Source organism: Biomphalaria glabrata, chromosome 4 (assembly GCF_947242115.1).
Source record: "Biomphalaria glabrata chromosome 4, xgBioGlab47.1, whole genome shotgun sequence".
Lineage (NCBI taxonomy): Eukaryota > Metazoa > Mollusca > Gastropoda > Planorbidae > Biomphalaria > Biomphalaria glabrata.
In genome coordinates, this window is record NC_074714.1 from 55,996,348 (window position 1) to 56,022,166 (window position 25,819).

Below are 25,819 nucleotides of genomic sequence, written 5' to 3' on the forward strand. Positions count from 1 at the left end.
CCAAGATTGATTTCAAGTTATATAAAATAATTTTGGATCATTTTCAGCTCTTCATTCATTTTTTTTTTTTTTTTTTTTTTTTGAGACTATCTCTTGTTACTTATGCATGATGTTGATATTTTCTGTATGATTATTTTGTATCATGGCGAACATTGAATTTTAATCATGAAATTTTTTTTTTATCAGACGAGAACAACAACTGACTTTGTACAATAAACATAGAAAGAGTATCGTTCGACCAATCATAAAAGCTCAAGAAAAGTTAGATCGACTTGGTAAAAAATGTACACATAGGTCAGGGTCTGAAGTCATGACGTAAGTAAATTTTCTTGTTGTGTGAGTGTATCTTTATATCCACAATCTATAGCTCACACTCCACTATCATACTGCAAGGGATCCTTGGCCATGTAGATATAAAGTATAAAGAGAAATGAAAAGATAGAATTTAGGTATAGAATGAAATAAAGAGACAGATTTATGGACAAAAAGGGAAATGACAAGGCACAGTCTTACAGAGGGAAATGACAAGGTAGACCTAATGTCAAAGTAAGGGTCATTAATTGAGGAACTGGAAAGACTTGTAATCTATAACACTGTTAAGTAAATATTAACTAGCAATCATAAAGAATATCTTCACCAAATGGTATTAAGATGCACAGGCTGAGTTTTGTATAGATAAATGACCTGCCATAGACCTATAAATGTTTGACATATCAAATTTGTATATGTCGCAATATGAAAATGGTATTTAGAAAAAGAAAAAAAGAAATTAATTTTAGAATATATATGTGGTTTTTAAAAGATGAATAACAAGAGATGGAGATGAGATAATAAAAATAAAGACTTTTTATTTCTCTTCTGACTTTAGGCCAGACTCTATGAAAAACACAGAAGGGAGCATGACAACTAGCTCTGAGCTGGTACCACCGTCTCCTATGAAATTGGGTACCAGAAAGTCTCGTCATCGTCGGAATAACAGCAGAGGGTCTATGAAAGACATTACCTCTGCTCAAATCTCAATCTACATATGAAGCATCACTGGACACCCAAACATCAGACAAACTTAACCCTGCAGGGCTTCATCCTACTGACCATGCACCCTATCCTGGGACATTTAAATTTTTGGGACCTGCCACTGCAATCGGGGAGTATCGAAGTGAAGATGAAGCTGATGGCCAAGAGACAAGGTTAACTCATATGGAAAACAACATGAAGAAACGTCAGGAGTGTTGTAGCAAAAACTCATCCACTTCTGCCACCAGGCACTTGCCAATCTCAAAACACTCACCTGTAAGTAAACACTTACCAGCATCAAAACAGAACTCTTCATCCTATCAAGACAATAACATTAATGATGTCTGCTTTGGCTGTGATGGTGGCTGCAGTGATGCTACTTGTAGCAGAAATGCTCATCCCAGGTCAGTGCAGATGTGGAGTGCACGTGACCTATCCCCTCTGTCCAGCCCAAAACAGAACTTTGAAACTATGAGTGAAAAATCCTCTCCGGATATTGACCTCTCATCCCGACCTGAAGAATAGAAGCCCCTCCAGAAGGATTCTTGAATCTGATTTGATGAAGAAAGGAGTTATGAAAACATTAGAGGATACAATATGCTAGGAAATTTAGAGACCAACTGTTTCCAAAGTGGAATAGAAAAAAGAAATGAGTCACCAGAGAAGACCAATGCTCCGAAGAAGTTTAGAAATACAAAGGTTAGTATAGTAAAATATTGTATCAATGTTAAATGACCATTTTTGTTGTGTAGTTATGTAGGTCTTATCTACACTGATCTTAGTAAAATCCTGACTTCCCTGTTACTTTGATCCACACTGTGTCAGTGGGAGTCTTCCAAAATTGTAGTTTGATCATGACTCAATTATTTATTCCACACTGTGTCAGCGGTGATAATCCCCATCTTGATAATAAAAGACATAACCATATAAATTTCATTGAACCGAAGGTTAAACACCAGTCCACTAATCAGGACTGAAGTGCCAAAGTGTTCTTGTATCACTTAGAATAATCATTTAATTGGTTCCAGGTCACTTCATCCAATGGTCACTTCATCCCATGGTCATTTCATCCGCTAGTCATTTCATTCTCTAATCCATCAAATTATAATTGTAAAAAGTATGAAATTAACAATATTTCATATATTTATTTTTATTATTACACATTATAATATAATAATTATAATAAGTATAATAATAATAAATATAATAATTACACATTAATAAATAAGAATAAAGTATAATGTCAATATAAAAATTGTTTTTGCTTGTTAATTGAAATCAATAAGATAGTCTATTGATAGTAGGTACAGAAGAAGATCTTTTGATTTCTATTGCTGTACATTGTTCCTAATTTCTTGGCCAGTGTGGCATATGTCTTGAAGTCAGCGTTTATTAGAATAAATAAAATGTTATATATTAGGGTTTGAAATGACACGCACATATTTAAGAAAAAAAGTTTGACAAAGAAAGATAAAGTGAAAGATGGCAGTCAGGTGATAATTTATCTGCGATATGGTCATAAGTATTCTAACTATTCTCATCTCTCAAAAGATTTACACTACTTCCACCACACCTTGGCCTTTGATGATAATTTATGAGAGAAGAGTGGCCTGATCATAATTATTCAAATTGTACTTCTATTTCTAAAAAGATTTTCCCCACTTCCACCACGCCTTGGCCTTTTGTCATTACATCACGCAATATGCACAGGATAATATTGACATCCCTACAACAAACAGAAACTATATAACTAAATACAAACCCTGCATTACAATATATTGGGGGAACACTATAAACACTATAATAACATGTTCAAAACATTAAAAAAAAATATTCTAAATAAGAATATTTATATATTATATGAAATGAGTGCTTAAAGGCAAACCCTTAACAACACAATTATACAATGACTAAAAACATTTTTAATTGGGAATGATCTGACCAAAAGTGAGAGGGATGAAATAACCAGTCACCGTGTAATTGGACCAGCCACTTATTAGCACCAAAATGATCATTTCCTGGTGCGGTCAGATTAAACAGACTCAAGTCTGTAAGGTTATACAGCCTCGTATGAATTTTTATCTTCAGCATATATGGTTTGTTAGTAGGATACTTATAAAATCACAGATGATAGATTTGTATGTTTGTATCATTTTTCTTATTTCATCTGGTTTGTAAAAAACAACACTTGAAATAAAAAAAAAACTGAAGGTGAAAATGCTCCTCATGAATTATGAAAATATGAAATCAAGATTAATTTGTTAAATATTAAATCCATTGCCATGTCTTTTCAATTGTAGCAGGGATATCAAGGCAAATTATTGCCAATGTATGTAGGCTTTGCCCCTCACCACCCAACAAACAAGAGGAGAAGCAGTCTTTATAAGACATGTATCTAGAAACTTTCATTTGAACATGACAAATCTAAACGATTACATACTTCCTTTGAATAATTATTGTATTTGCAATGTATGCAAATTTACTTTCTTCCTCTATGGGGGACATTGCCTGCCAAACTCCAGTTGGTGCCTTCTGGTAACTTGAGGGAGTTTACCCTCTTGAATGTTTTGAAAAGAGCTAACATTGTGAAACATCTGACAGTCGCTGGCCTCTGCAGGCTAACTGGTGATATGCTAGTTGGTTGTTTGGGGATAGCAATGAGCTGTGGCTTACATGGTTCTTGCATGCTTGTCTGGTTTAAGGGCTGTGATTGTCAGACTTTAGAGCTACTGCTGGAGTTGATCTGCTGCCTGTTCTGAAGACTTTTAAAGGGTCGAGCCTTTCTCATATGTGTAGGTTCCAAACTGGTGGTATTAAAAAGGATCTCTTGCCCCCCTTCACTTTTGTGGATTAAACCCTAAAGATGATGCTTCCTTCCACCTCACAATTATTTGGCTATGTGAGAAAAATTGTCAGAAATGAAACATTCTATATTTTCTTGCCAAATGTTTTAGTGTTCAATGTACAGTGGATATGAAATAATAATAATAATCTTTGTTATCTGTAAAGACACTTGTCTTACAATTTGTGCATTACTTCAAATAAAACATTATAACTATAGAAAACCAAAATGTACATTCACACCAGACTCACTTATAATTTACCTGTGAAAAGTTTATATCAGATAGTTTCTGTGAAGTAAGATTTCATTCACATAATACTTTGTTCTAGTTATCATCATTCATTATTTTTATAAGCTCTAGCTTGGGATTGCACTAGACAAATTGTTAACAATCTGGGCCAACTTAGAAAATGTTTTGACCACTTTCTGAGCCAGGAAATTATTTGATGAAATATTTTTAAAATCTTTAACATAATTTAGATAAATTATAAGTCTTGGGTTAGTTTTGTTTTATATATATTTTCTTCAGAAATTTAGCATATTACCTCCTAGTTCAAACATCCTGCATGATGACAGGTTTGAAACCAGGGCCATTGTAATGACAACCAAAGCACAGACCACACTGCTAAGAAGCCATACTTACTTAGTAGTCAGTTCTTCCATCTATCCCAGTGGCGCTACAGCCCATGGAGGGCTCTGGCCTGCTTTAACACATCCTTCCATTCAGATCTCTCCTGGGCCTTTCGTCTCCACGCCCTAACCACAAGCTGCTTCAGATCTGCTTCCACGTCATCTATCCATCGCATTCGGGGTCTGCCTTTGGGTCGCCTGCCTTTTGGTTTCTGCCTGTATACGATTTTCCCCCCTCTGTTATCTGACATTCTTTCAAGGTGACCTGCCCAACGTAGTCTGTTCTTTTTTATTTCGTTCACTATTGGTGGGTCTTCATATAATTGATATAACTCATGGTTAGTGCTGTCCTCCACCCTGTTTCATCCTGTATGGCACCATAGATTTTCCTAAGGATTTTTCTTTCCCAAGTGTTAAGTAAATTTTCAGATGTCTTTGTCAATGTCCAGGTCTCACTTCCATACATTGCTGCTGGTCTTATTATGGTTTTGTATATTATTTTCTTGGTTTTCCTTGAAATCGTTTTGCTCTTAAGTAAATGGTGGGTGCTATAAAATGCCCTGTTGCCTCCTGCTATTCTTTCCTTTATTTCTGTTAGTAGGTCATTTTTGAAATTAATAGTACCTCCTAGATATTTGAAAGTTTGGACGTTTTCAAATTCGTGGTCTTTGATTTTGATATTTTGTCCCTCTGTTTGATTGTCTCTTGTCATTGTGATGTACTTGGGTTTACTGTCATTGACCTCAAGTCCTGCTGGTCAAGATGCTTCTTCTAGTTGTGTGAAAAAACTAGCAATGTCAGAGGTTTCTTTACCCAATAAGGCAATGTCATCGGCATAAGCAAGGTATTGTAGAGGTTGGCTGTATATCGTCCCTGTTGGTTGTGGACCCATGTTTTCTCTCCTGAAGTAGTTAGTAATAGTTCCCCTTGTGTTTATGTGTATATTTCTTATAACTCTCTCCAGTGTTAAATTGAAAAGCATGCAGGAAAGTGTGTCTCATTGTCTTAATCCTCGTTTAATCCTAAATTCCCGTGAGTGTTCTCCTTGTATTATGACTTTGCTTTTTGAGTTGTTTAATGTCATATGTATAAGTCTTGTCAGCTTGTTGGGTATTCCAAAATCCTGTAGAGTGTCATATAGGTATTTCCTTCTGATACTGTCATAAGCCATTTTATAGTCTATAAAGAGTTGGTGGATTGGTATGTTGTATTCATGGCATTTTTCTAGTATACATCTTAGTGTTAAGATGTGGTCGGTTGTGGATTTGTTGGGTCTGAAACCACATTGGTAGTCACCTAAGATTTCTTCTGAATATTTTCCAAGTCTCTTAGTTATAAGCCTAGACAGTATCTTATAAGTCACATTTAGTAGAGAGATTCCTCTGTAATTACAGCACTTAACTTGGATCCTTTTTTGTGTATTGGGGTTATAAGAGCCGTTTCCCATTCTGTTGGTATTACTTCTTCTTCCCAAATTCTTGATATTAGTCTGTGTATTTGGGAATCTAAGTCTTTCCCTCCATATTTAATTAGTTCTGCTGTGATTTGGTCCTCTCCTGGTGCTTTGTGATTCTTCATGGTCCTAATTATTTCTGATGTTTCAATGAGTGTTGGAGGGTTCAATAAGGGATCTGGTCCCCCATGTGGCAGTTCATATTCTCCATTGTCTCCATCTTCAGTGGTATTTAGGATCTCCTCAAAGTATTCAGCCAATCTCTCAATGACCCTGCTGTTTTCTGTAATAAGCTGACCATCTTTGTTCTCACACATGTGTGATCTAGCTTGAAATCCGTTCTTTTCATCTTTAATTTTTATATACATTCCTCTCATGTCTCCCTCCTTTGCTAGTTCCTCTATTTGAGTAATCTTGGACTTTTCCCATTCCCGTTTTTTCTTTCTTACAACTTTTGTGGCCCTTCTTCTTGCTTCATTGTATTGCTGTCTAGTGTTCCTGGTTTCTCTCTGTAGCATTATCATTCGGGCATCGTTCTTCTCTTCTATAGTTTGTCTGCATTCATCATCATACCACCCTATTTTCTCTACTAAATGTGACTTATAAGATACTGTCTAGGCTTATAACTAAGAGACTTGGAAAATATTCAGAAGAAATCTTAGGTGACTACCAATGTGGTACTTATTCTTTGTCTAAGTTTAGCTTTTACTAGTAGGTGGTCTGAGTCAGCATTAGCTCCTCTGAAACTTCTTACATCTAGTATGTCTGATCCATGTCTCTTATCTATGAGTATATGATCTATTTGATTCTGGGTGTTGCCATCAGGTGAGATCCAGGTTACCTTGTGAATATTCTTATGTTGGAATTTTGTGCTGCTGATAGACATTCCTTTTCCTGATGCAAAATCCACTAATCTTATGCCATTATTGTTGGTCTCTTGATGTAAGCTTTCTTTGCCAATTATTGGTCTGAATGCTGGTTCCTTTCCAATTTTTGCATTGAAATCTCCTAGGACTATTTTGATGTCATGCTTTCGTGCTTCATCATAAATTCTTTCCAGTCCATCATAGAAGGCTTCTTTTGTGTTATCATCTGCATCTTCAGTAGGGGCATGAACATTGATAAATGATATGTTGAAGAATTTTCCTTTCAAACGCACTGAGCAGAGTCTATCACTTACAGGTTTAAATCCAATGACATTACCTACCATTTCCTTTTTAACAGCAAAACCTGTACCTAAGTTGTTAGTGCTTCCACCACTATAAAATATAGTATACTCCTTGGTTCTGAGAATGTCCGAGTCTTTCCACCCGATTTCCTGTGGGCTACAAGGGGTATCCTATATTTCTTTAACACTTCAGTAAGTTGGGCTAGCGCACCTGCTCTATAAAGGCTTAGCACGTTCCATGTCGCAAAACAAAAATCATGTCCTTTTCCAGGCCTAGGTCATTTTCTGTTGAGATCTGTCCGGGTTTTCTTGTGTGTATAAGCTTTCGTAACAGTATTTTTTATATGACAGAGTTGTTAGCCCTATGTATAACCATCTGGGGGGCTGCCCCTTTCAGCTCTCTGGATAGCTGCCTTTATTTTCGGGTAAGGTGCCCTAGCCTTTGTGGATCCCTCCACTTCCTGCAAGGCAGCAGGTTTGATTTTGGTCCACCCCGGGTATTTTATTTCCCCGGTACCCACCATATCTGTAGGGCATTCCCCTATCCGCCACCTGGGGAGGCACTCGATGGGAGATCAAAATCTCCACACGAGAGTCAGTTCTTCTCTTTAGATAAAATCTGTGAAGAAAACTGATGAGATTTTAGGTTTAAAGACAAATTTAGATTAGGTTTAAAGACAAATATTAAAAAAATAAGTTCATCCACAGTAATTATAACTTCAAACTAAATGACAACTGTATGTTTTAATCACACCATTTTGAACTGTCCCCACAGCACTCTGAAGATTCATGCTCAGAAGAAGTAGGAGACGTTAGTGAGGATGATGAATCAAGTAGCCACCCTCCCTGTCGTCAGTCTCTCTCAACTCTCAGTTCTGAAGGTGTGTTGTCTGAGGAGGACATGACTAGCGATCGCTCTGGTCATCAAGATGGCAGTGGCGATAATGGCTTTTTGTCTACGGGTAGTGCAGAAAATTTACAAGCAGAGTTGACAAAGTTTACAAATATACCTGATGGGTTGTCCGACAGGGAGAAGACTGTCAGGAAGATGAAGAATAAAGTCAACTCCCCTGACAGAATATTTGAAGTAAGTAGAAACTATTAGTTTTGGATGTACCTTCAGATTTGAAGATTATTTTCCAAACCTCCTGCAGGATGATGGGGTATGGCACCGGGCAAAGTTTGAACCAGGGATTATTGGAATAACAGTCCAGGGCGCATACCACATGACTAGGCAGCCCTGCTTTCCATTCCAACTAGTTGTCGATAAATAAATTTGAAAAACTAAATAAAATAGAAAGAGGCATTATCTCTGAACATCAAGAGGCTACACTGAAATGGCCTGGAACATATACTGCATATTTTTCCTCAAGTAAAAACACATGTTAAAATGTGAAAGGTTGGGGTATACTAACTTGTGCCATCTCTACTTCTCTTTCATGAAAACTTTCCTTAAAGAGATGTACAGCTATGTCTGTTGTTGCGTACTGCTCAAAAGAAAATAGAAGAATTGTGGGGGAAAAGAAGGAAAACACTCATGCAGCTAATCAGAGAGTTTAAAAGCAAACACTGCCTCAGGTTATAGAAAAGAAAATTAAGAGGGCTAAAGTATAGATGGGGGGGGGGGCATGGTTGCAGAGTGAGTGTTTGGCTTCTAAACAGAAGACAGTTGGTCATTGTGCTGGCCACTTAAGACACTTGTTAACCAACTGTCATAGAAACAAGGCGACCTTTATATCATCTACCCCAGCATGGTTCAAAGTGTGGGTGACTGCCAAGGGCCTTGTGGTTTTAGGGGCCTCACACCTCCAAGGATTATCTATTGCATGAAAGACGCACATCTAGTAGAACAAAATCATTTGGAAAAAAAAATCTTCAATTTCTATAGCGCTGTTAACACACATAATGTAGGCTCAAGGTGCTGTGAGAACATGGCCTAAAGAAAAAAGTTAAAATGACAAACCAATTTTTTAAAAGGTTTGAGCAGACAAGTGAAAATTTTCTTTTTGAGTGTAATGAAGCATGTTGCTTGTCTAAGGTCAATGCTTGCATGTACTGAAAAAAAAAAACCCTCAACTTTTGAGGAAGAAACTTGGCAAAACTAGAAGTGTTTAGCCCAAAGCAAGGCTCTTAGAGGGTCACATGGAGTAATCAGTTCACTAAGGTACAGGAGCATATCTTTGTTCTAAATGCAAAAATGACAAAGAATGGCCACCCTGTAGTAGATCTTGTACTCACAGAAAGCCAATCAAGTGTATGCTAGAGTCTACAGAATCTCATGTTGTTTTGTTTCTGAATTCACTGCAGCTTATCAGTTTTACATGCTTGCATCGCATTGTATTAGTTAAGCCAGAAAAGTATGAATGCCAAAGCAAGCTTTTTTGTTGACACACTTGTCAAATATGGTAGAATCTTGCCCAATATGTGCAGCTGCAGACAGAGATGCTTACAGAACTGAATTATGTGTGGGTTAAAAGATACAGTTGATTCAAGAAAACTCTGAGATTGCGAACTACATGTTATGCAGATTCAACAGTGGATATTTAATCACATCTGTCTCTTCTGCCAGTCAATTCAAGTGTAGTTTTTTTTTTTTTTCATTATCTGCCCCATCAGCAGCGGGGTGGGGGAGGTCTATAATGTATGAGGTGCTGTCTCTGTAAACTTGGAAAAATTTAAGTAATTCTGCAGTCAAATAGCTGTATATAAAAAGTATGAATAGTTTCAAATATTTTTTATTATTCACTATTAGCTCTAAGTAACTCTAATTCTGCTTCACTTACTAACTATATTTTTATTTCATTTTAGAAATGTGATACAGAAACTAGTTCAAGTTCTGATGAATGCTCTGACATGACTGTCTCATCAACTATACACAAAACCAGATCTCTAGAAACTAGTACACACTGGTAGTAGTTTTTCTCTTAGTTGTATTTCCTCCAGACAGAAGTCATCAGTTCTATCACTTACAATTAGTGTGTTCAGTGAACTGTGCTAGATAAACATCATTCGGACATCGATACAAATGGTTAGACAACCATTTACAATGTTTTGTTTGGACATCCATCAAGTTGGATAGACTACCATTTACGCTGTTTTGCCATTTGTTTAAATCAAGCAGTAAACTAGTCCTGCGACGTCATGGATTCAAAATTTCACTATAACAAAAACATCTTAAAACACAAAGACAGCATCTTTGAATTGCATTACTTGGAGGATGTAACAGTGCATCAAACCAATGTTTTCACTGCTCTTGGTCTGAGACCACCATCAATTGCACATAAACGGATTCATTTATCATTGTGCACCATCTTTAGAAATGAGGACCTTCATGGAATGCATTCAGTTTAAATCTGAATTGAAGTCATGTAACAATCTCAATTTTAAAAAAACTCAACAATTGACATGTCGCCACGACTGCAAGTCAGGAGAAACAGAATTTCTGTGAAAATGTCTTAATTTTATATCTTTACACTTAAATAAATAAATAAATTATTGCTTTAATATAGTGCTACTTTCATGCCTATAGCATGCTTATAATGCTATGGTCCAATCTCATTCATGGACCAGTGAGGGGGTATCTGTGAGAAGGTTTTCCGTGCTGCCTTTAGGCGCTCAGTAAACACAACTATGCCTGAGTCAAGGGTCGAACCTCGAGCCCCCTTCATAGGTAGCCAAGCCAAGTTCAAGCGTACTTAGCCTCTGGACCACACTTCCCACTTAGAATAAACTTTAATTGTATATTTTTACACTTAGAATAAACTATTCAGTTAGTTTGGCTACCATACACAAACTGTCTATCATTGCCACTGATACATCAAGACTAAAGAGTTTTGATTTTCCCTACTTATGCTCATCTTCTTTGCATTGATGCGAATATGTAATTTTTTTTTTGTGGCATGATTCTAATTATCTTATACTAATAGTAAAACTTTAAATGTTTATGTAAGCATCACCTCACCATATCCTGATTGTATTATGCTTGTCACATATAGAAAAAGTAAAATGCATTGCTATTAGGGAAAATCATATTAAAATGATGGCAAATTTGTGCATTTTCTGCCAATAGAAACTTGATCTAAACTAAATAAAAGCATGCACTAAATCAATGAATCAAAAATTGTCATTTTATATCAGATTTGTCAATGGTTTATACAAGTCTAGAACAACTTTTCAAAGCTAACCCTGGGCCATTGATGTATTGTGTGGAGGAGGATGAGCTGTATTTTTTTAATTTTTGTTGTTTTATGTCCATTCTAACAGTTCTGTGAACTCATCCTTTCTAAAACTACCAGCTGTTTCAATTGAACTAACTACTTACTGGTTAATAGATTTTAAAAAAAAATTGCATTGTTAATTATTTTGATCTAAATGAGATTTGATCAAAGGACATTAGTACCTTTAGATTCTAATTTTGAAATGTATTTAGTTAAATTATGCTACAAATATTAGTGATTTTCACACATTTTTCCATTTCTCTGATTTTTGCTTCTTAGATAATGTACACTTATGACATAGACCTATTTTTCTGTTTCTAGTATAAATAATCAATTTGAACAAGTCTATGTGAATCTTGTGCATATGAAATTTACCTTCCAAATTCCCCCTCAACCCCCTCCCTTTTTTATTAGTTTTATCAGGGGAGTCAATAATATTTAAACTTCAATGAGTTACCAAAATCATTGTAGATCAGTTTTATAATTAGTACTGGATCCACTACTTCTGTGGGGATATGATCATTTTGAATGGTGGCACTTCATATGGGGATAGAGCCAATGATAGAATCATCAGATGTTTGTGGGAAATAAAACTAAGTGGGCCTGTGAAGAAGGGCTTCTAAGTGTATAATGCTCATTTCCTTGATATATATTTTAATTTATTTTTAAAGTGAACTAACTTTAGCTTTAATGATTTATTTCCTTATGCTAAACCCAGTCTAGCTTCAATTCATTGTGATTGACTTATCTATAAGTAGGCCATCTCTATAGTCACTTTCTCCACTATGTAGTTTTATTACTTCTTTCATCTTAGGGAATCCTATTCAATATGTCATTTATTAAATGGCTTCACTTCTGAAATAATTTCTTTATATGTCTGGTAATTATTAATACCAAATCTTCAGAGATCAGCTCCAACAGCAGAAATAGATTATACCATCAACATTTTAATACTAGTCATTTTGTTTAAAAATAACACAAATTGTTAGTTGTATCAAGTCTTACAACATTGGCAAGATGTCACAAATTATACATTCAACAGTGGTGTGCCTGGCTGTCTGAAATTGCATGAGTGTTTTTGTCTCTCATTGCACTTTGTTTTAAAAGTTTTTGTACCAGACTCTCCAATGAGACCAATTTTTTTTTTATACACTAACTTCCTTCTATTGTCTAAAGGCATTGACTGATACTTCTAAACAAAGATATTTATTTTCTCTCTTTGTTCACTTTTTTTTCTCTTTCTTTACTTTTGGATTATCTTCCTTTTCTTGTTTACATTTAAGCTATGGAATGTTATATTTTCCTTTGATTTAGAATCGTCTTTTTCTGACATCAGCACAAATTTTAGGGCATTCTCCCCTCATGAGTATTTTATTGCTAAGCTCTTTGTTATGTCTTAACATTTAGTGCTGAATTCACTACTTCTATAGTGATATGTCAAAGGAATTTGTTAGGCTTCACTTGTTTACAATATCAAATAAGGCAGATAAAAGTTTAGTTTTGTTTTTGTTTTGTGTATTTTGAGTAAGTTTTATATAATGACAATAATGTCATAGTAAAAACAAAAGTGTTCGATATGAAATGAAAACAGTTCATAATGCTAGTGTCTTTGGAGTCAGTCAAGTTTTGTTTATCAAGAAGTTTTGGACTTAATTATTTGGTTAGTGACAGCGATGACAGACAGATTCCCTTCATTATTAGATTAAATGTTTGAACCGCCAACACACTTGATTGTCTCATTATATTGTTGGCATTGCCTCTGAGTTAATTTGGTTAGTTGAAATTAGTTGTTAGAATACTCAAGACACAGCGAAGAAGTTACCATCCACATGTACATCTAGGCCTGACCACAGTTTGAAATGCTAAGAAGATTATCAAAAACTAATAGTCAAATTGTATGAAATAATTGCTTCTTGGTAGAATGAGATGTTAGCCAATCTTGTAGGATGTTAGTAAAATCTTCTATGATAAAAAAAAAGACAATAATACATATTTTTATCTATCAGTATTAAACTTAGTTCAAAAATGTGCATCAAATTTTCCTTGGAGAAATAAAAGCCATTTGTTGTAGCTTAAGGTTCTTGAGTGAATTCAAAAGTTTCTGCTTCTAGCTGCTATGTCCCTTCAGATATCAAGTAGCCATTGGACTTGAAAGAGTGTCAACAAAGTATCACTGAAGCCTAACCTTTATTGATTAGACTTGAGAGAGTTCAGTGGTGCCAAACCTTTATTTCAATGCTGACATAACAAACAGACAGTTTGTTATTATTGTATTTGTTAAACATAAATGTCAACCAAAATTGAGGCCTACTTTCTCAAACTCTTTACAAAGGTAACCTGTTAATCATAAATACTGTATGTTAAAAGATGAAGTTATTGATAGGCTTCTTCAAAAGTTGGTTACAAGTTTCAATTGTGATCATAGAGCTGCTAGTTTTTTTTTTTTTTTTTTTTTTATGGTTGTTTTCTTTTTATTGAAAATAGTCAACTTTTTATGTGTGTGTGTGTTTGATCTCAAAACACACAATAAAAATTAAACTGAGTGAATTCATCAGTATGAATTTTAACCAGGTGCAGTAGTTTGTATTTCAAATATCTAATAAGTCCACTTGGGCATTGTTTGCTTATTGGGAGCTCTGCTTAATTAGCCAGCCACTAGGAACTTTTGTCTCTTTAAAAAAAAATGAGCATTTCCTTTAATTTCCTTTGAACTTTAAGGTGACTCATTTTCAAAACCTGATTGCATTCAAGGTTTGCGTGGCCGATTGCTGCACTTTGTGTAGCTATATTGGCTTAGCCAATGTACAAGAAACTATTGCATATTGGTAATAAGCTAAAGCACAGGAAAATAGTATTTATTGATGACTATTGCTAACAGCCAATATGAAAAGGATTTTCAGCCAGTGCATGTTTTCAAGAGGGGAAAAGTCCTCTTAAATAACCACAAACAATGATTTCATTGGCAGTTTTCTTTGCTTCTTTTCTCCTCATTTTCATCTTTGCTAATGTTACATTTATTTGTTTAGCTCAAGTTTATTTATTTAATGACAATATTTTATCAAATCTTTAAAATTTCAAAAATAATTTAAAATTAACATATCACGTTTTTAAAAAAGTTGTTTTTTTATGTATCTTATAACATGGTAACCACTATTGTCATTCCGAGACAAGAATAAAAATAGATCCACATTTTTTCAAGTCTATTTTTGCATTCCTCAAAAAGCATGTATGCATCCAAAATCCAAAATAGTGATACCCAGCAGAGGGCCTGCAGGCCATATCTGGCCCATGGTGCAGTGCTGTTTGGCTTTTGAAGCTTCTGCTCGTAGTGCATAATCAATTAAACTGCAGAGGCAAATTTCATTTTGTTTTTAAATGTGGCCCATGACCTGTATTAGAAATTCAGGCTGGAAAAGGTTGGGCAGCGCTGATCTAAATCATTCCTTGAGAGTTTTGTCCATCTTTCTTAAGCAATGCATGATTTTATTTCCTGTCCAACTTTTCATAGGCCAAAAAAACAAACTTGTAGGCTTTTTAAAATGTTGATAGAACAGAAAGAAAAAAATAGATTTAAGTTTTCTTTTCAAGGGGGGGGGGGCCTCTAGTTATTAGAAATACAGCATTCGGTCCTACAAAAAAAAAATTTTTGTTGAGACTTAAATTTGTTTTGTTTTTTTTAATAGATCAATTTTCATTGTCATCATCTCTAAATTGAACTATTCTCAATCTGGAAAAAAAAAATTTGTCATAGAAACATTTATTACTACATAACCTGAAAAAAAAAAAAGTTAAATATTGTATATTACAATATCTTATTGATTTTTACTAATGAATTTTTTATTTCAGTTTTTCTGTGTCTTATTACTCTTCTTCCATACATTTGTAAGTGTTTATTTCTTTGTATAGATCCTTTTATTTATTTTAACACACACATTGCTTCGTTTGTCTTAAAGTTTACCAGTGACATTTGTATTACATGTCCAGATTATAATCGTTTAATTTGGCCACATAGTTTTGTCACTATTCCATTCATTAGACAAACTCAAGTTTTGCTGGATAAAACTTGCTTCATCAAAACATTGGTTTCGCTGGCAGGACTATCACCTTGATTTTACCTCTTATTGAAAAGAGTTCATGTTATTTATGCTTTTCTTTGACTTTTGCACTCTCAAATATACAAAACATTAATCATAGGAAAATCATGAAACAATTGTTGTTTTTTTTGCCATGTCTACTACTGTTGTTAAAATTTTAGGGGAAAGGGGGGGGGGGGGACAAAAATGTCCTCTGTGGACCTCAAATTATTTTTTTTTTAATGTTTGCTTTTTGGTTTGTTTTATTTACATTTAGTTTGTCTTGCTTCTCATTTTATAAGTCAGAAGAAACCAAACAAGCTGAGTAAACATCTGCTTAATACTTATTTTTTACAAATTATATTTGGTAGCACTCTTTGGCTTTTTTTGTTTTTTTTGCTAAAGCCTTTCTTGTTGACTAAGTTTTAAAGTTGCTGTGTGATTAGTACAAAAAAAAACAAACAGTTTTGTATATGATATTATATTACATTATTATTCATAATTGTTACTTATCCATTTTTGTTTTACATTCAAACACTTGTACATTGACAGTAGAACTCTTTTGTGTTCTCCTGATTGCTACAATCATTCTAGTGGCAGCCATTTTATTTCTTGTTATTTGTAGGACTATGATTCAGTTGTTATTGTTGTCAATTAGTGCTGCAAATGGTTATTACGTATTGCGTGTATATGGTTTTAAAATCTTTTATGATTATTCTATAGACAATCTGAATAATGCTTCCCATTAATAAATGATGGGTTTCTAGGCATTGAACTTGACTTGTTATAAACTAATAGGCCTGTAAGCTAATAAACTAGAAATGATTGAATTTAGTTGTGATGTCTTTTTTTCGTTTCATTTAAGAAATGTGCATTCTAAAAATAAAATAGACCCCATGTTTTAGGAAGTAATTCAAAGACATTTAGGTGGGGTAGCTAGGTCTTGTATTCCTTTTTAGCATTAAAGAAACTACATGTCGCCCATAAATAAGCTAAATACAAATGTGAAGGTAACTGCTGAACCAATGCATTAAAGAAGTTGATAATCGTCTTGCAAGTACCTCTTTCACTCATGCTGCCTACAAATAAATGACGTCTACCAAGCAGTGGTTGTCACCACTATTTTGAATAGTTCTTCAATCAAAGGGGCTTCCGTTCTTAAAAGGCTTACTTTGAAAGGACCACCTTACAAATATAACTGTACCAGTGACTGTCATATAGCTATGGACTAGGTCTAGGCCATGGCAAATCTAAACAGCCACCGTAAGAGTGAAGCAATAAAAAATGATATCTCCTCATGAACTCAATGACCTCTTTGGCGCACCGCAACAAACACATCACCATCACATCTCTGAGATCCAGACTGCGGCCCGTCTCCTCCAACCTGGTGAGTTGGCCAAGCACGCTGTCAGTGTGGTAGCCAAGACCATCACGAAGTACACCAACAGCAAAAAAAGTTTTATAACAATAAGTCAAACAAAAGCCCTTTTCATTTAACACATGCCATTTTTATCGCCTTTTCTTGTTCCCAGTTAGATAATTCCCTATCCGATTGAGTCTCTTTTGATTTATCTACGTCATACTCTGTTAACAAAATTTAAGAAACTTGGTTCAAACTCTAAAAATAGAACTTTCCCCAAATGAAAATTATAGATCTATTGTATTATTATATTATATTTGTCGAATGTCATAGACACACAAAAGGCCTTCTTAAATGCTGATAGATATTTTCTCAAACATATATTTTATTGCCTTGCAGATTTAGATATTATTAAATTTATTTGAAAAAAAATGTATAGCCACTTCGATGTCTTTGTTAAAAGATGGAAGGTCAACTCTTTTTTTTTTAAAGATTATATCAACTCACTCTGTCTGCCTGGTAAAAAGCCTGCACACGTTAATTCTCACATATATTTCTAATCGCTTAGAATTATTATTAGTCTAGAAAAATCTAGATCTATTACAAATTGGATTACATGACTAATACAAAAAAATTGATACAATTATTCTAAATATAAGCTTTATTTTTTTTTTACAGTGATTTTTTCTCTTTTTTCTTGTTATGTGATACTTTCCCACCCCAACAGGAATTAGGTCAATGTCATCATCTTCCCTATTTCCCTCGTTTAGCACAGTGTAATAAAAGTTAAATCACGTGACAATAACGTGTGCAGTCTACAGGGTATTAAGGTCAACGACTTCTCCCTAAAAAAAAATCAACTTCGTTATTGTTACACTTTTTGAAATGGTCATACACAATCCTCAATGTTTCATCTAGACTCGGCCAGCAAATTGTCTCTTCTAACACAGTTTTTCCAAAGTGTGGTAGCCTACGCGAATCCCAATGGATGCTGAAAGAGTTTGAATAGAGTGCGCGTTGCATTGCATTATTAATGATGTTTTAAAATACTTATTTATTTTGTTCAGTTAATACATTAAATTAAAAGCTAATAACTTTTCAATCACATTTTATTACATGTATTAAAAACTAAAACATCGAATGTAGAGTGAAGAGTGTGAAGACTAGAAAGCAAAGATAAGAATGTAGAGATGAAAAAATGAAGATAAGAATGTTAATATGAGAATGTGAATATACGAATGTGGAAATGAAATTGTGAAGATAAGAATGTTAATGTGGGAATGTGAAGAAATGTGGAGAAAAATGGCAGCTGCATCTGAAAAACGCGAAACAACTTAAAAAGACAAAGGCATAGCCCTCAACAAAAAAAAATTCAGACCGACACGCTCCCTGGTCACTGCCACATTCTTATGTGTGTGAATCTTGGACGCTGACTGCGGAACTAGAGAGGAAGATCCTAGCAATGAAATTGAGATGGTAAATATTGAATATACAAGGATCCTAGGCATCTCATACAAAGACAGCATCACAAAAGAACCGATAAGAATTAGGATCACAACGGCGATTGGACTCCAAGACAACCTGCTAACAACTGTAAAAAAAAAAAAAAACTCAAACTAAACTTTATGGCCATATCACAAGGTCCCATTTCTTGCAAAGACCTTCCTTTATTAAACAGTACCAGAAAAAAAAGAAAAAGGCAGATAGAGAAAGCGATGGGACTCTGGGAAGACAACGTAAATGAATGGACGGGCCTGTAATTGAAAGAGATTCTAGCCAAGGCAAAAGATAGAGAGGAATGGAGAAAGATGGTCGACAGATCATGTGTGGTATCCCAGCGGTCCAACAGTCTAGGGCACGTGTACTGCTTGGTCTCTTCAATTATCAATTTTTGTTCTGCCTATCTTAGTTCATCATAGAACCAAAACATGATTTTGCTCATAAGAAATAATTTCATTTGTTCGTATCTGTGTGTGTGTGTGTATTTGTGTTTATGCGCATGTGTGTGATGATTCTATACGGTCAAATGTTTGTTTTGTTTTACATTGTTTCGGATGTTCCTTCAGAGTTGAAGATAGTTTACTTCCTAGTCCAAACCTCCCGCAGGACGACGGGGGATGGGAGCGTGCAGGGTTTGAACCCTCGACCGTCGATAAATCCGAACGACAGTCCAGCGCGCAAACCGCACGACCAGGCAGCCATCCCGACCAGGCAGCCATGTCGGACACGTGTATTTTGGGTCGTGTTTTTATTATTATGTGCTATAGGCTAGGATTTTAGTGCACGAGTTTCGCTCGCGTGGCTAGCCTTTAGAAACTAGCTGTGTTGCTGTACATTAAACTTGAAAAAAGGTGACTAGTCAAGCATTGTTATTTCACATAGCACTTAACTCAGTGTTTTTCATACTGTATCCCGGGATCTCAAGGTTCCACGTGACGAAGGAAGTTCCACACAAAGATGAAAACTATACAATTAAAACAAATTCTTCTCTAAAAGCCAGTTTATACAATAGGATAACTTCAAAAATAATCGACTCGTCCCTCACTACTGTTTAGTATGTCTATTTTCTATAAAGACCTTCACAAAAAAATTTGCATTGCGCGTTTTTAATGTTATAACATGCTTAGTGCACTAGGGTCCAATCTCATTTATAGAATAATGGAATGGGCAAAGGGAATACATGTGTATAAGAATGTTTCCAAACTAACTTAGGGCGCTCAGTTAAAGGAATGGACCTTATTCGCCAATCGTAAACAAACAATATTTAGCCACGTGATTCTCTATCTCTTCTATACAAATTACGTAATACACACAGGCTGTCACGTGACAGTTTTTTTTTCAATATTTTATCAATATTATCACGTGGCTAAATGTTGTTTGTTTACGATTGGTAAATGAGGTCCATTCTATTCGACTCAAATTTTAAATCCTTCGAAAAAACAATTTCCTGGTGCATATTAAGAATGACCTCGAGCTGCTGAACTAAGCGGTGTGTATGACTACTTCTAAGTCACACAGTCTACAATAGAAATACACGTCTTCTTATTTTATTGTGATCTCTACTGGCAAGCTGCTCAGTTTATAACCGATGTAAACGAACTGAAAACAACTTAACTATAAAATAAACGTAATTTTACTATCAATATTTCAAGAACTAGACTAATTTAACATTGCTACTTTCTCTTTACAGACCATTGGATGACAGCAAGAATTTCTCGAAAATTTGACTTAACATAAAATTATTTACTTAAAAATTTTATTTATATTTTATTTATATATCACTGGAAACAATAAAATATAAGGGTTATTTGTTAAATGCTTCAATTTAACGGTCCAAATATTATTTTGTAATTAAATCTGTGATTTCACTGTAATTTATATTTCCTCAAAAGATTATGTTTATGGTTTCTTATGTATACAACTCTTGAATACTTGCGGTAATTTCCCACGACATGTATTAAAAATAAAACTTCAAAAGCAATGTTTAATTGTAAGATTATTATATTTTTAAAAATTATAACGGTCCAACCAGAGTTTTCATTGTCCACACACACACACACATTAAAGGGACATTTCCCCTGGCCATGTTAATCGTTAGTGTTACGTTAGCCCTGTTCATGTGTAACTCCAGGGGATAACACCTACATTACCTTGCTACTAGACCTCTACAGAAGAGATAGTGACTCAATGTGTAATTTTAGTTTAAAAATATATATATACATATTTGTGAGTTTGTGTAGCACAGCCGTAAATTAGGAGCTCGCGATAGGGGGTGCGAGCTCTTGAATAAATGGGGGAGGTGGAGCAAGTCATTTCCTTTTTCAAGTGAAGAAAAAAAAACGTAATATTTTTGTATAGTTATCAATCCATGCCAGATCCACTCGCATGCCAGATGGAAAAATCCCTAAAGAAATCCTGTACGCTGAGCTAGCAGAGGGAGCCAGACCCAAGGGCCGCCCAAGACTAACTTACAGAGATGTCTGCAAGCGAGACATGAGAGCCATGGTCATCGACCAAAGTATGTGGGAAGAGATAGCCCAAGACTAACTTACAGAGATGTCTGCAAGCGAGACATGAGAGCCATGGGCATCGACCAAAGTATGTGGGAAGAGATAGCCCAAGACTAACTTACAGAGATGTCTGCAAGCGAGACATGAGAGCCATGGGTATCGACCAAAGTATGTGGGAAGAGATAGCCCAAGACTAACTTACAGAGATGTCTGCAAGCAAGACATGAGAGCCATGGGCATCGACCAAAGTATGTGGGAAGAGATAGCCCAAGACTAACTTACAGAGATGTCTGCAAGCGAGACATGAGAGCAACGGGCATCGACCAAAGTATGTGGGAAGAGATAGCCCAAGACTAACTTACAGAGATGTCTGCAAGCGAGACATGAGAGCCATGGGCATCGACCAAAGTATGTGGGAAGAGATAGCCCAAGACTAACTTACAGAAATGTCTGCAAGCGAGACATGAGAGCCATGGGCATCGACCAAAGTATGTGGGAAGAGATAGCCCAAGACTAACTTACAGAGATGTCTGCAAGCGAGACATGAGAGCCATGGGTATCGACCAAAGTATGTGGGAAGAGATAGCCCAAGACTAACTTACAGAGATGTCTGCAAGCGAGACATGAGAGCAACGGGCATCGACCAAAGTATGTGGGAAGAGATAGCCCAAGACTAACTTACAGAGATGTCTGCAAGCGAGACATGAGAGCAACGGGCATCGACCAAAGTATGTGGGAAGAGATAGCCCAAGACTAACTTACAGAGATGTCTGCAAGCGAGACATGAGAGCCATGGGCATCGACCAAAGTATGTGGGAAGAGATAGCCCAAGACTAACTTACAGAGATGTCTGCAAGCGAGACATGAGAGCCATGGGCATCGACCAAAGTATGTGGGAAGAGATAGCCAAAGACTAACTTACAGAGATGTCTGCAAGCGAGACATGAGAGCCATGGGCATCGACTAAAGTATGTGGGAAGAGATAGCCCAAGACTAACTTACAGAGATGTCTGCAAGCGAGACATGAGAGCAACGGGCATCGACCAAAGTATGTGGGAAGAGATAGCCCAAGACTAACTTACAGAGATGTCTGCAAGCGAGACATGAGAGCCATGGGCATCGACCAAAGTATGTGGGAAGAGATAGCCCAAGACTAACTTACAGAGATGTCTGCAAGCGAGACATGAGAGCCATGGGCATCGACCAAAGTATGTGGGAAGAGATAGCCCAAGACTAACTTACAGAGATGTCTGCAAGCGAGACATGAGAGCCATGGGTATCGACCAAAGTATGTGGGAAGAGATAGCCCAAGACTAACTTACAGAGATGTCTGCAAGCAAGACATGAGAGCCATGGGCATCGACCAAAGTATGTGGGAAGAGATAGCCCAAGACTAACTTACAGAGATGTCTGCAAGCGAGACATGAGAGCAACGGGCATCGACCAAAGTATGTGGGAAGAGATAGCCCAAGACTAACTTACAGAGATGTCTGCAAGCGAGACATGAGAGCCATGGGCATCGACCAAAGTATGTGGGAAGAGATAGCCCAAGACTAACTTACAGAAATGTCTGCAAGCGAGACATGAGAGCCATGGGCATCGACCAAAGTATGTGGGAAGAGATAGCCCAAGACTAACTTACAGAGATGTCTGCAAGCGAGACATGAGAGCCATGGGTATCGACCAAAGTATGTGGGAAGAGATAGCCCAAGACTAACTTACAGAGATGTCTGCAAGCGAGACATGAGAGCAACGGGCATCGACCAAAGTATGTGGGAAGAGATAGCCCAAGACTAACTTACAGAGATGTCTGCAAGCGAGACATGAGAGCAACGGGCATCGACCAAAGTATGTGGGAAGAGATAGCCCAAGACTAACTTACAGAGATGTCTGCAAGCGAGACATGAGAGCCATGGGCATCGACCAAAGTATGTGGGAAGAGATAGCCCAAGACTAACTTACAGAGATGTCTGCAAGCGAGACATGAGAGCCATGGGCATCGACCAAAGTATGTGGGAAGAGATAGCCAAAGACTAACTTACAGAGATGTCTGCAAGCGAGACATGAGAGCCATGGGCATCGACTAAAGTATGTGGGAAGAGATAGCCCAAGACTAACTTACAGAGATGTCTGCAAGCGAGACATGAGAGCCATGGGCATCGACCAAAGTATGTGGGAAGAGATAGCCCAAGACTAACTTACAGAGATGTCTGCAAGCGAGACATGAGAGCCATGGGCATCGACCAAAGTATGTGGGAAGAGATAGCCCAAGACCGGACAGCATGGAAACAGAGTGTACGTGCTGGTACGAACTTTGCTGAATGCACAAGAAATGAAGCTGCATCGGTCAAGAGAAAGAAAAAGAAAGCTGCCCTGTCAGTGAGCCCTAGGACAGATGAATATAAATGCTCGAACTGTGGCAAACTCTGCCGATCCAGAATTGGCTTGATCAGCCACTCCAGATTCTGCCATGTCTCAAGACGTAACCAAAGCCAGTGACTTATCTGGGCGCATCCATTGTCTTACGAGACAGAAGGAGCCATGTATATCAATCCATGTTTTGTTATTAACCAAGCCAAATGACATTTCATGTATTACAAATGTTTTTATTTTAACTTCGTTTCATCTTTTAAAAAGAAAGAGCAATTCGGGTGCTGGTCCTTAAAGCGTGTGTAAAGATGCGGATGGGCTGAGTGTATTGTGTAGACAAATGGCTTTGTGTGGGTGAATGCAACAACACACTGGATAAAGAGTAGGATTCTGATAGCGGTTAGTACATATACATGTGAAAGAGATGGTACATGGGTTGACCATTCTAGATTGCTTGAATGTGAACGACGACTATATCAACACTCCCCAATGGACTACAAACTTAGATTTGGTTACAGATCAGCCGATTCACATATACAAGTAGGCCTATCTCATTAAAACCGATAACAAAATAGTAAATATACCCATACACATATATTACTCGGGCGCCTAGGCTAATATTGCAATTTATGTAATAATATTTTAAAGTATAACATTTTGTCAACAGACCTAATCATTACCAGTAACAAGAACCAAACTAAATAAAAGAGAAAAAATAATATCCCTTTCATACTCTATAACAGAGGTTCTCAAACTTTTTTGATCCGGGGACTCCTTTGAATAGTCAAAATTTGCCCTCGAATCTCAAAGTGACAAAGCTACAGAACTACATAGTAGATAATTTTTAAAAATGTAGAAAAAAAAGTAAAGGGGAAGGATTGATTTATGAAATTGTAACTTTTGTTAAAAGTAAGTTTTAAAATAAATACTTGGATAACTGTCACGAGATTTTAGGAGTGTATTTGTGTCCGGGTCAATGTTTTTATAAATAGCAACCGCAAATTTCAAGTCCTTTTTTTTTTTTAATGTCATGAGATTCTTGGCGGCAATGTATCCAAATAAAAGACGGGAAATCAGCCAACAACTTTGTACAATGATCCATAATGCAGGGTATAAAATTGGAATTATTTTTGAAACCAGAATCTTTCATATCATTGTTCAAACATTGGTTGTAAGTTCCTCTTTTTGTGTGTGTGTTTTTATTGTGTGTGTGTGTGTTGATATCTCAATTAGCTGCTCCTGCATTAGTATGGATTGATCTGTGTAATGAAATGATAACGACTAGAATACCAATAACATGGCTTTATTCGACAAAATTAGACTACAGTAAACAGTGAATGACACCAGCACGTCTAGCATACCACTGATGCAGTCTATACACACACACACACTGGACATGAAACACACACAATGGCCATGACCTTCAGACACGCTGGACGCACGCAGAAAATCAACTCAGTTACACTACAATCTGTTATTGGGATCTAGAGTTTGTCTACGCGCTAAAGAGTTCAATAGAGTCCAATAGGGTATATCAGGTGAAGAGTGTCTTCAAATCTGTTGCCTAGGTCGTCATAAAATAGTTCGTAAAAAACAATAAACAATAGAGATGGGCGAGTCGATTATTATTCGAATTATCCGATCGAATTAACTGGCTATCAGCGAAGAAATTATTTTAATTGTAAATTATTTTCTTTTTTTTTTCGGACCTCCCCACGGTCGTATGTGGACCACAGTTTGAGAACCACTTCTTTATAAACAAACAGAATCCCGCTCCTAACAAAAAAAAACCCAGTTTGAGAACCACTTCTTTATAAACAAACAGAATCCCGCTCCTAACAAAGACCAGCTTAGCACTCGAACTTCTGGCCCAACACACATAGTCTCCCCTGAATAAAAAAAATGTTAACAACACAATTCTCATGTCTCACAATAAAAAACAACTTGCACACAGTCTCACATCTTACACCCCTCTCTCCTGACATACTGTACTAGTGGAGAGGCTTTTTACAAAACTTAAATTGACTCTGTCCGTCTGGAAAAAAATCTGAACACGTTATTACTCCAGCACCTATTTTCTGATCAAGCTGAAACTTCACTACTGGAATTCTGTCTCCCCGCACCTTCGATATGGAGTCACGGAGGTCATGGTCTCACGCGTGACGGCTGGGGGATTGGTGGTCTCAGGATTCGAGACCAAGATCGTCTAGACCAGGGGTTCTCAACCTGTGGATCGCGACCCCTTTGGGGGTCGATTGACGACTTGCCAGGGGTCGCCTAAGACCATCCAAAATATGGATTGTTATTGTCTACTCTTCTATTGCTGTGTGTGTGTAAGGGGGGAGGGGTCGCGGCAAAGTGAGGAATTGTAAAAAGGGGTCACCGAGCTTAAAAGGTTGAGAACCGCTAGTCTAGACGACAGTGTGGAGCGCATAGAACATGACCGAGCAGCCATCTATCTTGTGTGTAATAATAAATCTAACCAATCTAGTTAATTAAAACTAGTTTACATTGATAATTAGCGATGTTTATTTTAATGTCTATCAATTAATATTAGATCAATCTAACATTTATTTACTTTTTTTTCTTTTGGTCTTCTAATGAATTAATTCAGAAACCAGTGAATCTATTTCTAAACGTTTGCTGTTTTTCGCTTGTGCTAATATGTTTATATTACGTCAA

At 36.4% G+C, this 25,819-nt stretch overlaps 1 protein-coding gene across 1 annotated transcript; it reads left to right on the plus strand.

Annotated features, from left to right (window-relative positions):
* The first annotated feature begins 424 nt into the window (after positions 1–424).
* On the plus strand, positions 425–16,227 carry LOC129925697 (uncharacterized). Its single transcript, XM_056025777.1, has 4 exons — positions 425–529; positions 869–1,713; positions 7,883–8,194; positions 9,916–16,227. Exons 2-4 carry the CDS (start codon positions 1,612–1,614, stop codon positions 10,018–10,020), a joined length of 519 nt encoding a protein of 172 aa, XP_055881752.1. The 5' UTR covers positions 425–529; positions 869–1,611; the 3' UTR covers positions 10,021–16,227.
* The last annotated feature ends 9,592 nt before the right edge of the window (positions 16,228–25,819 follow it).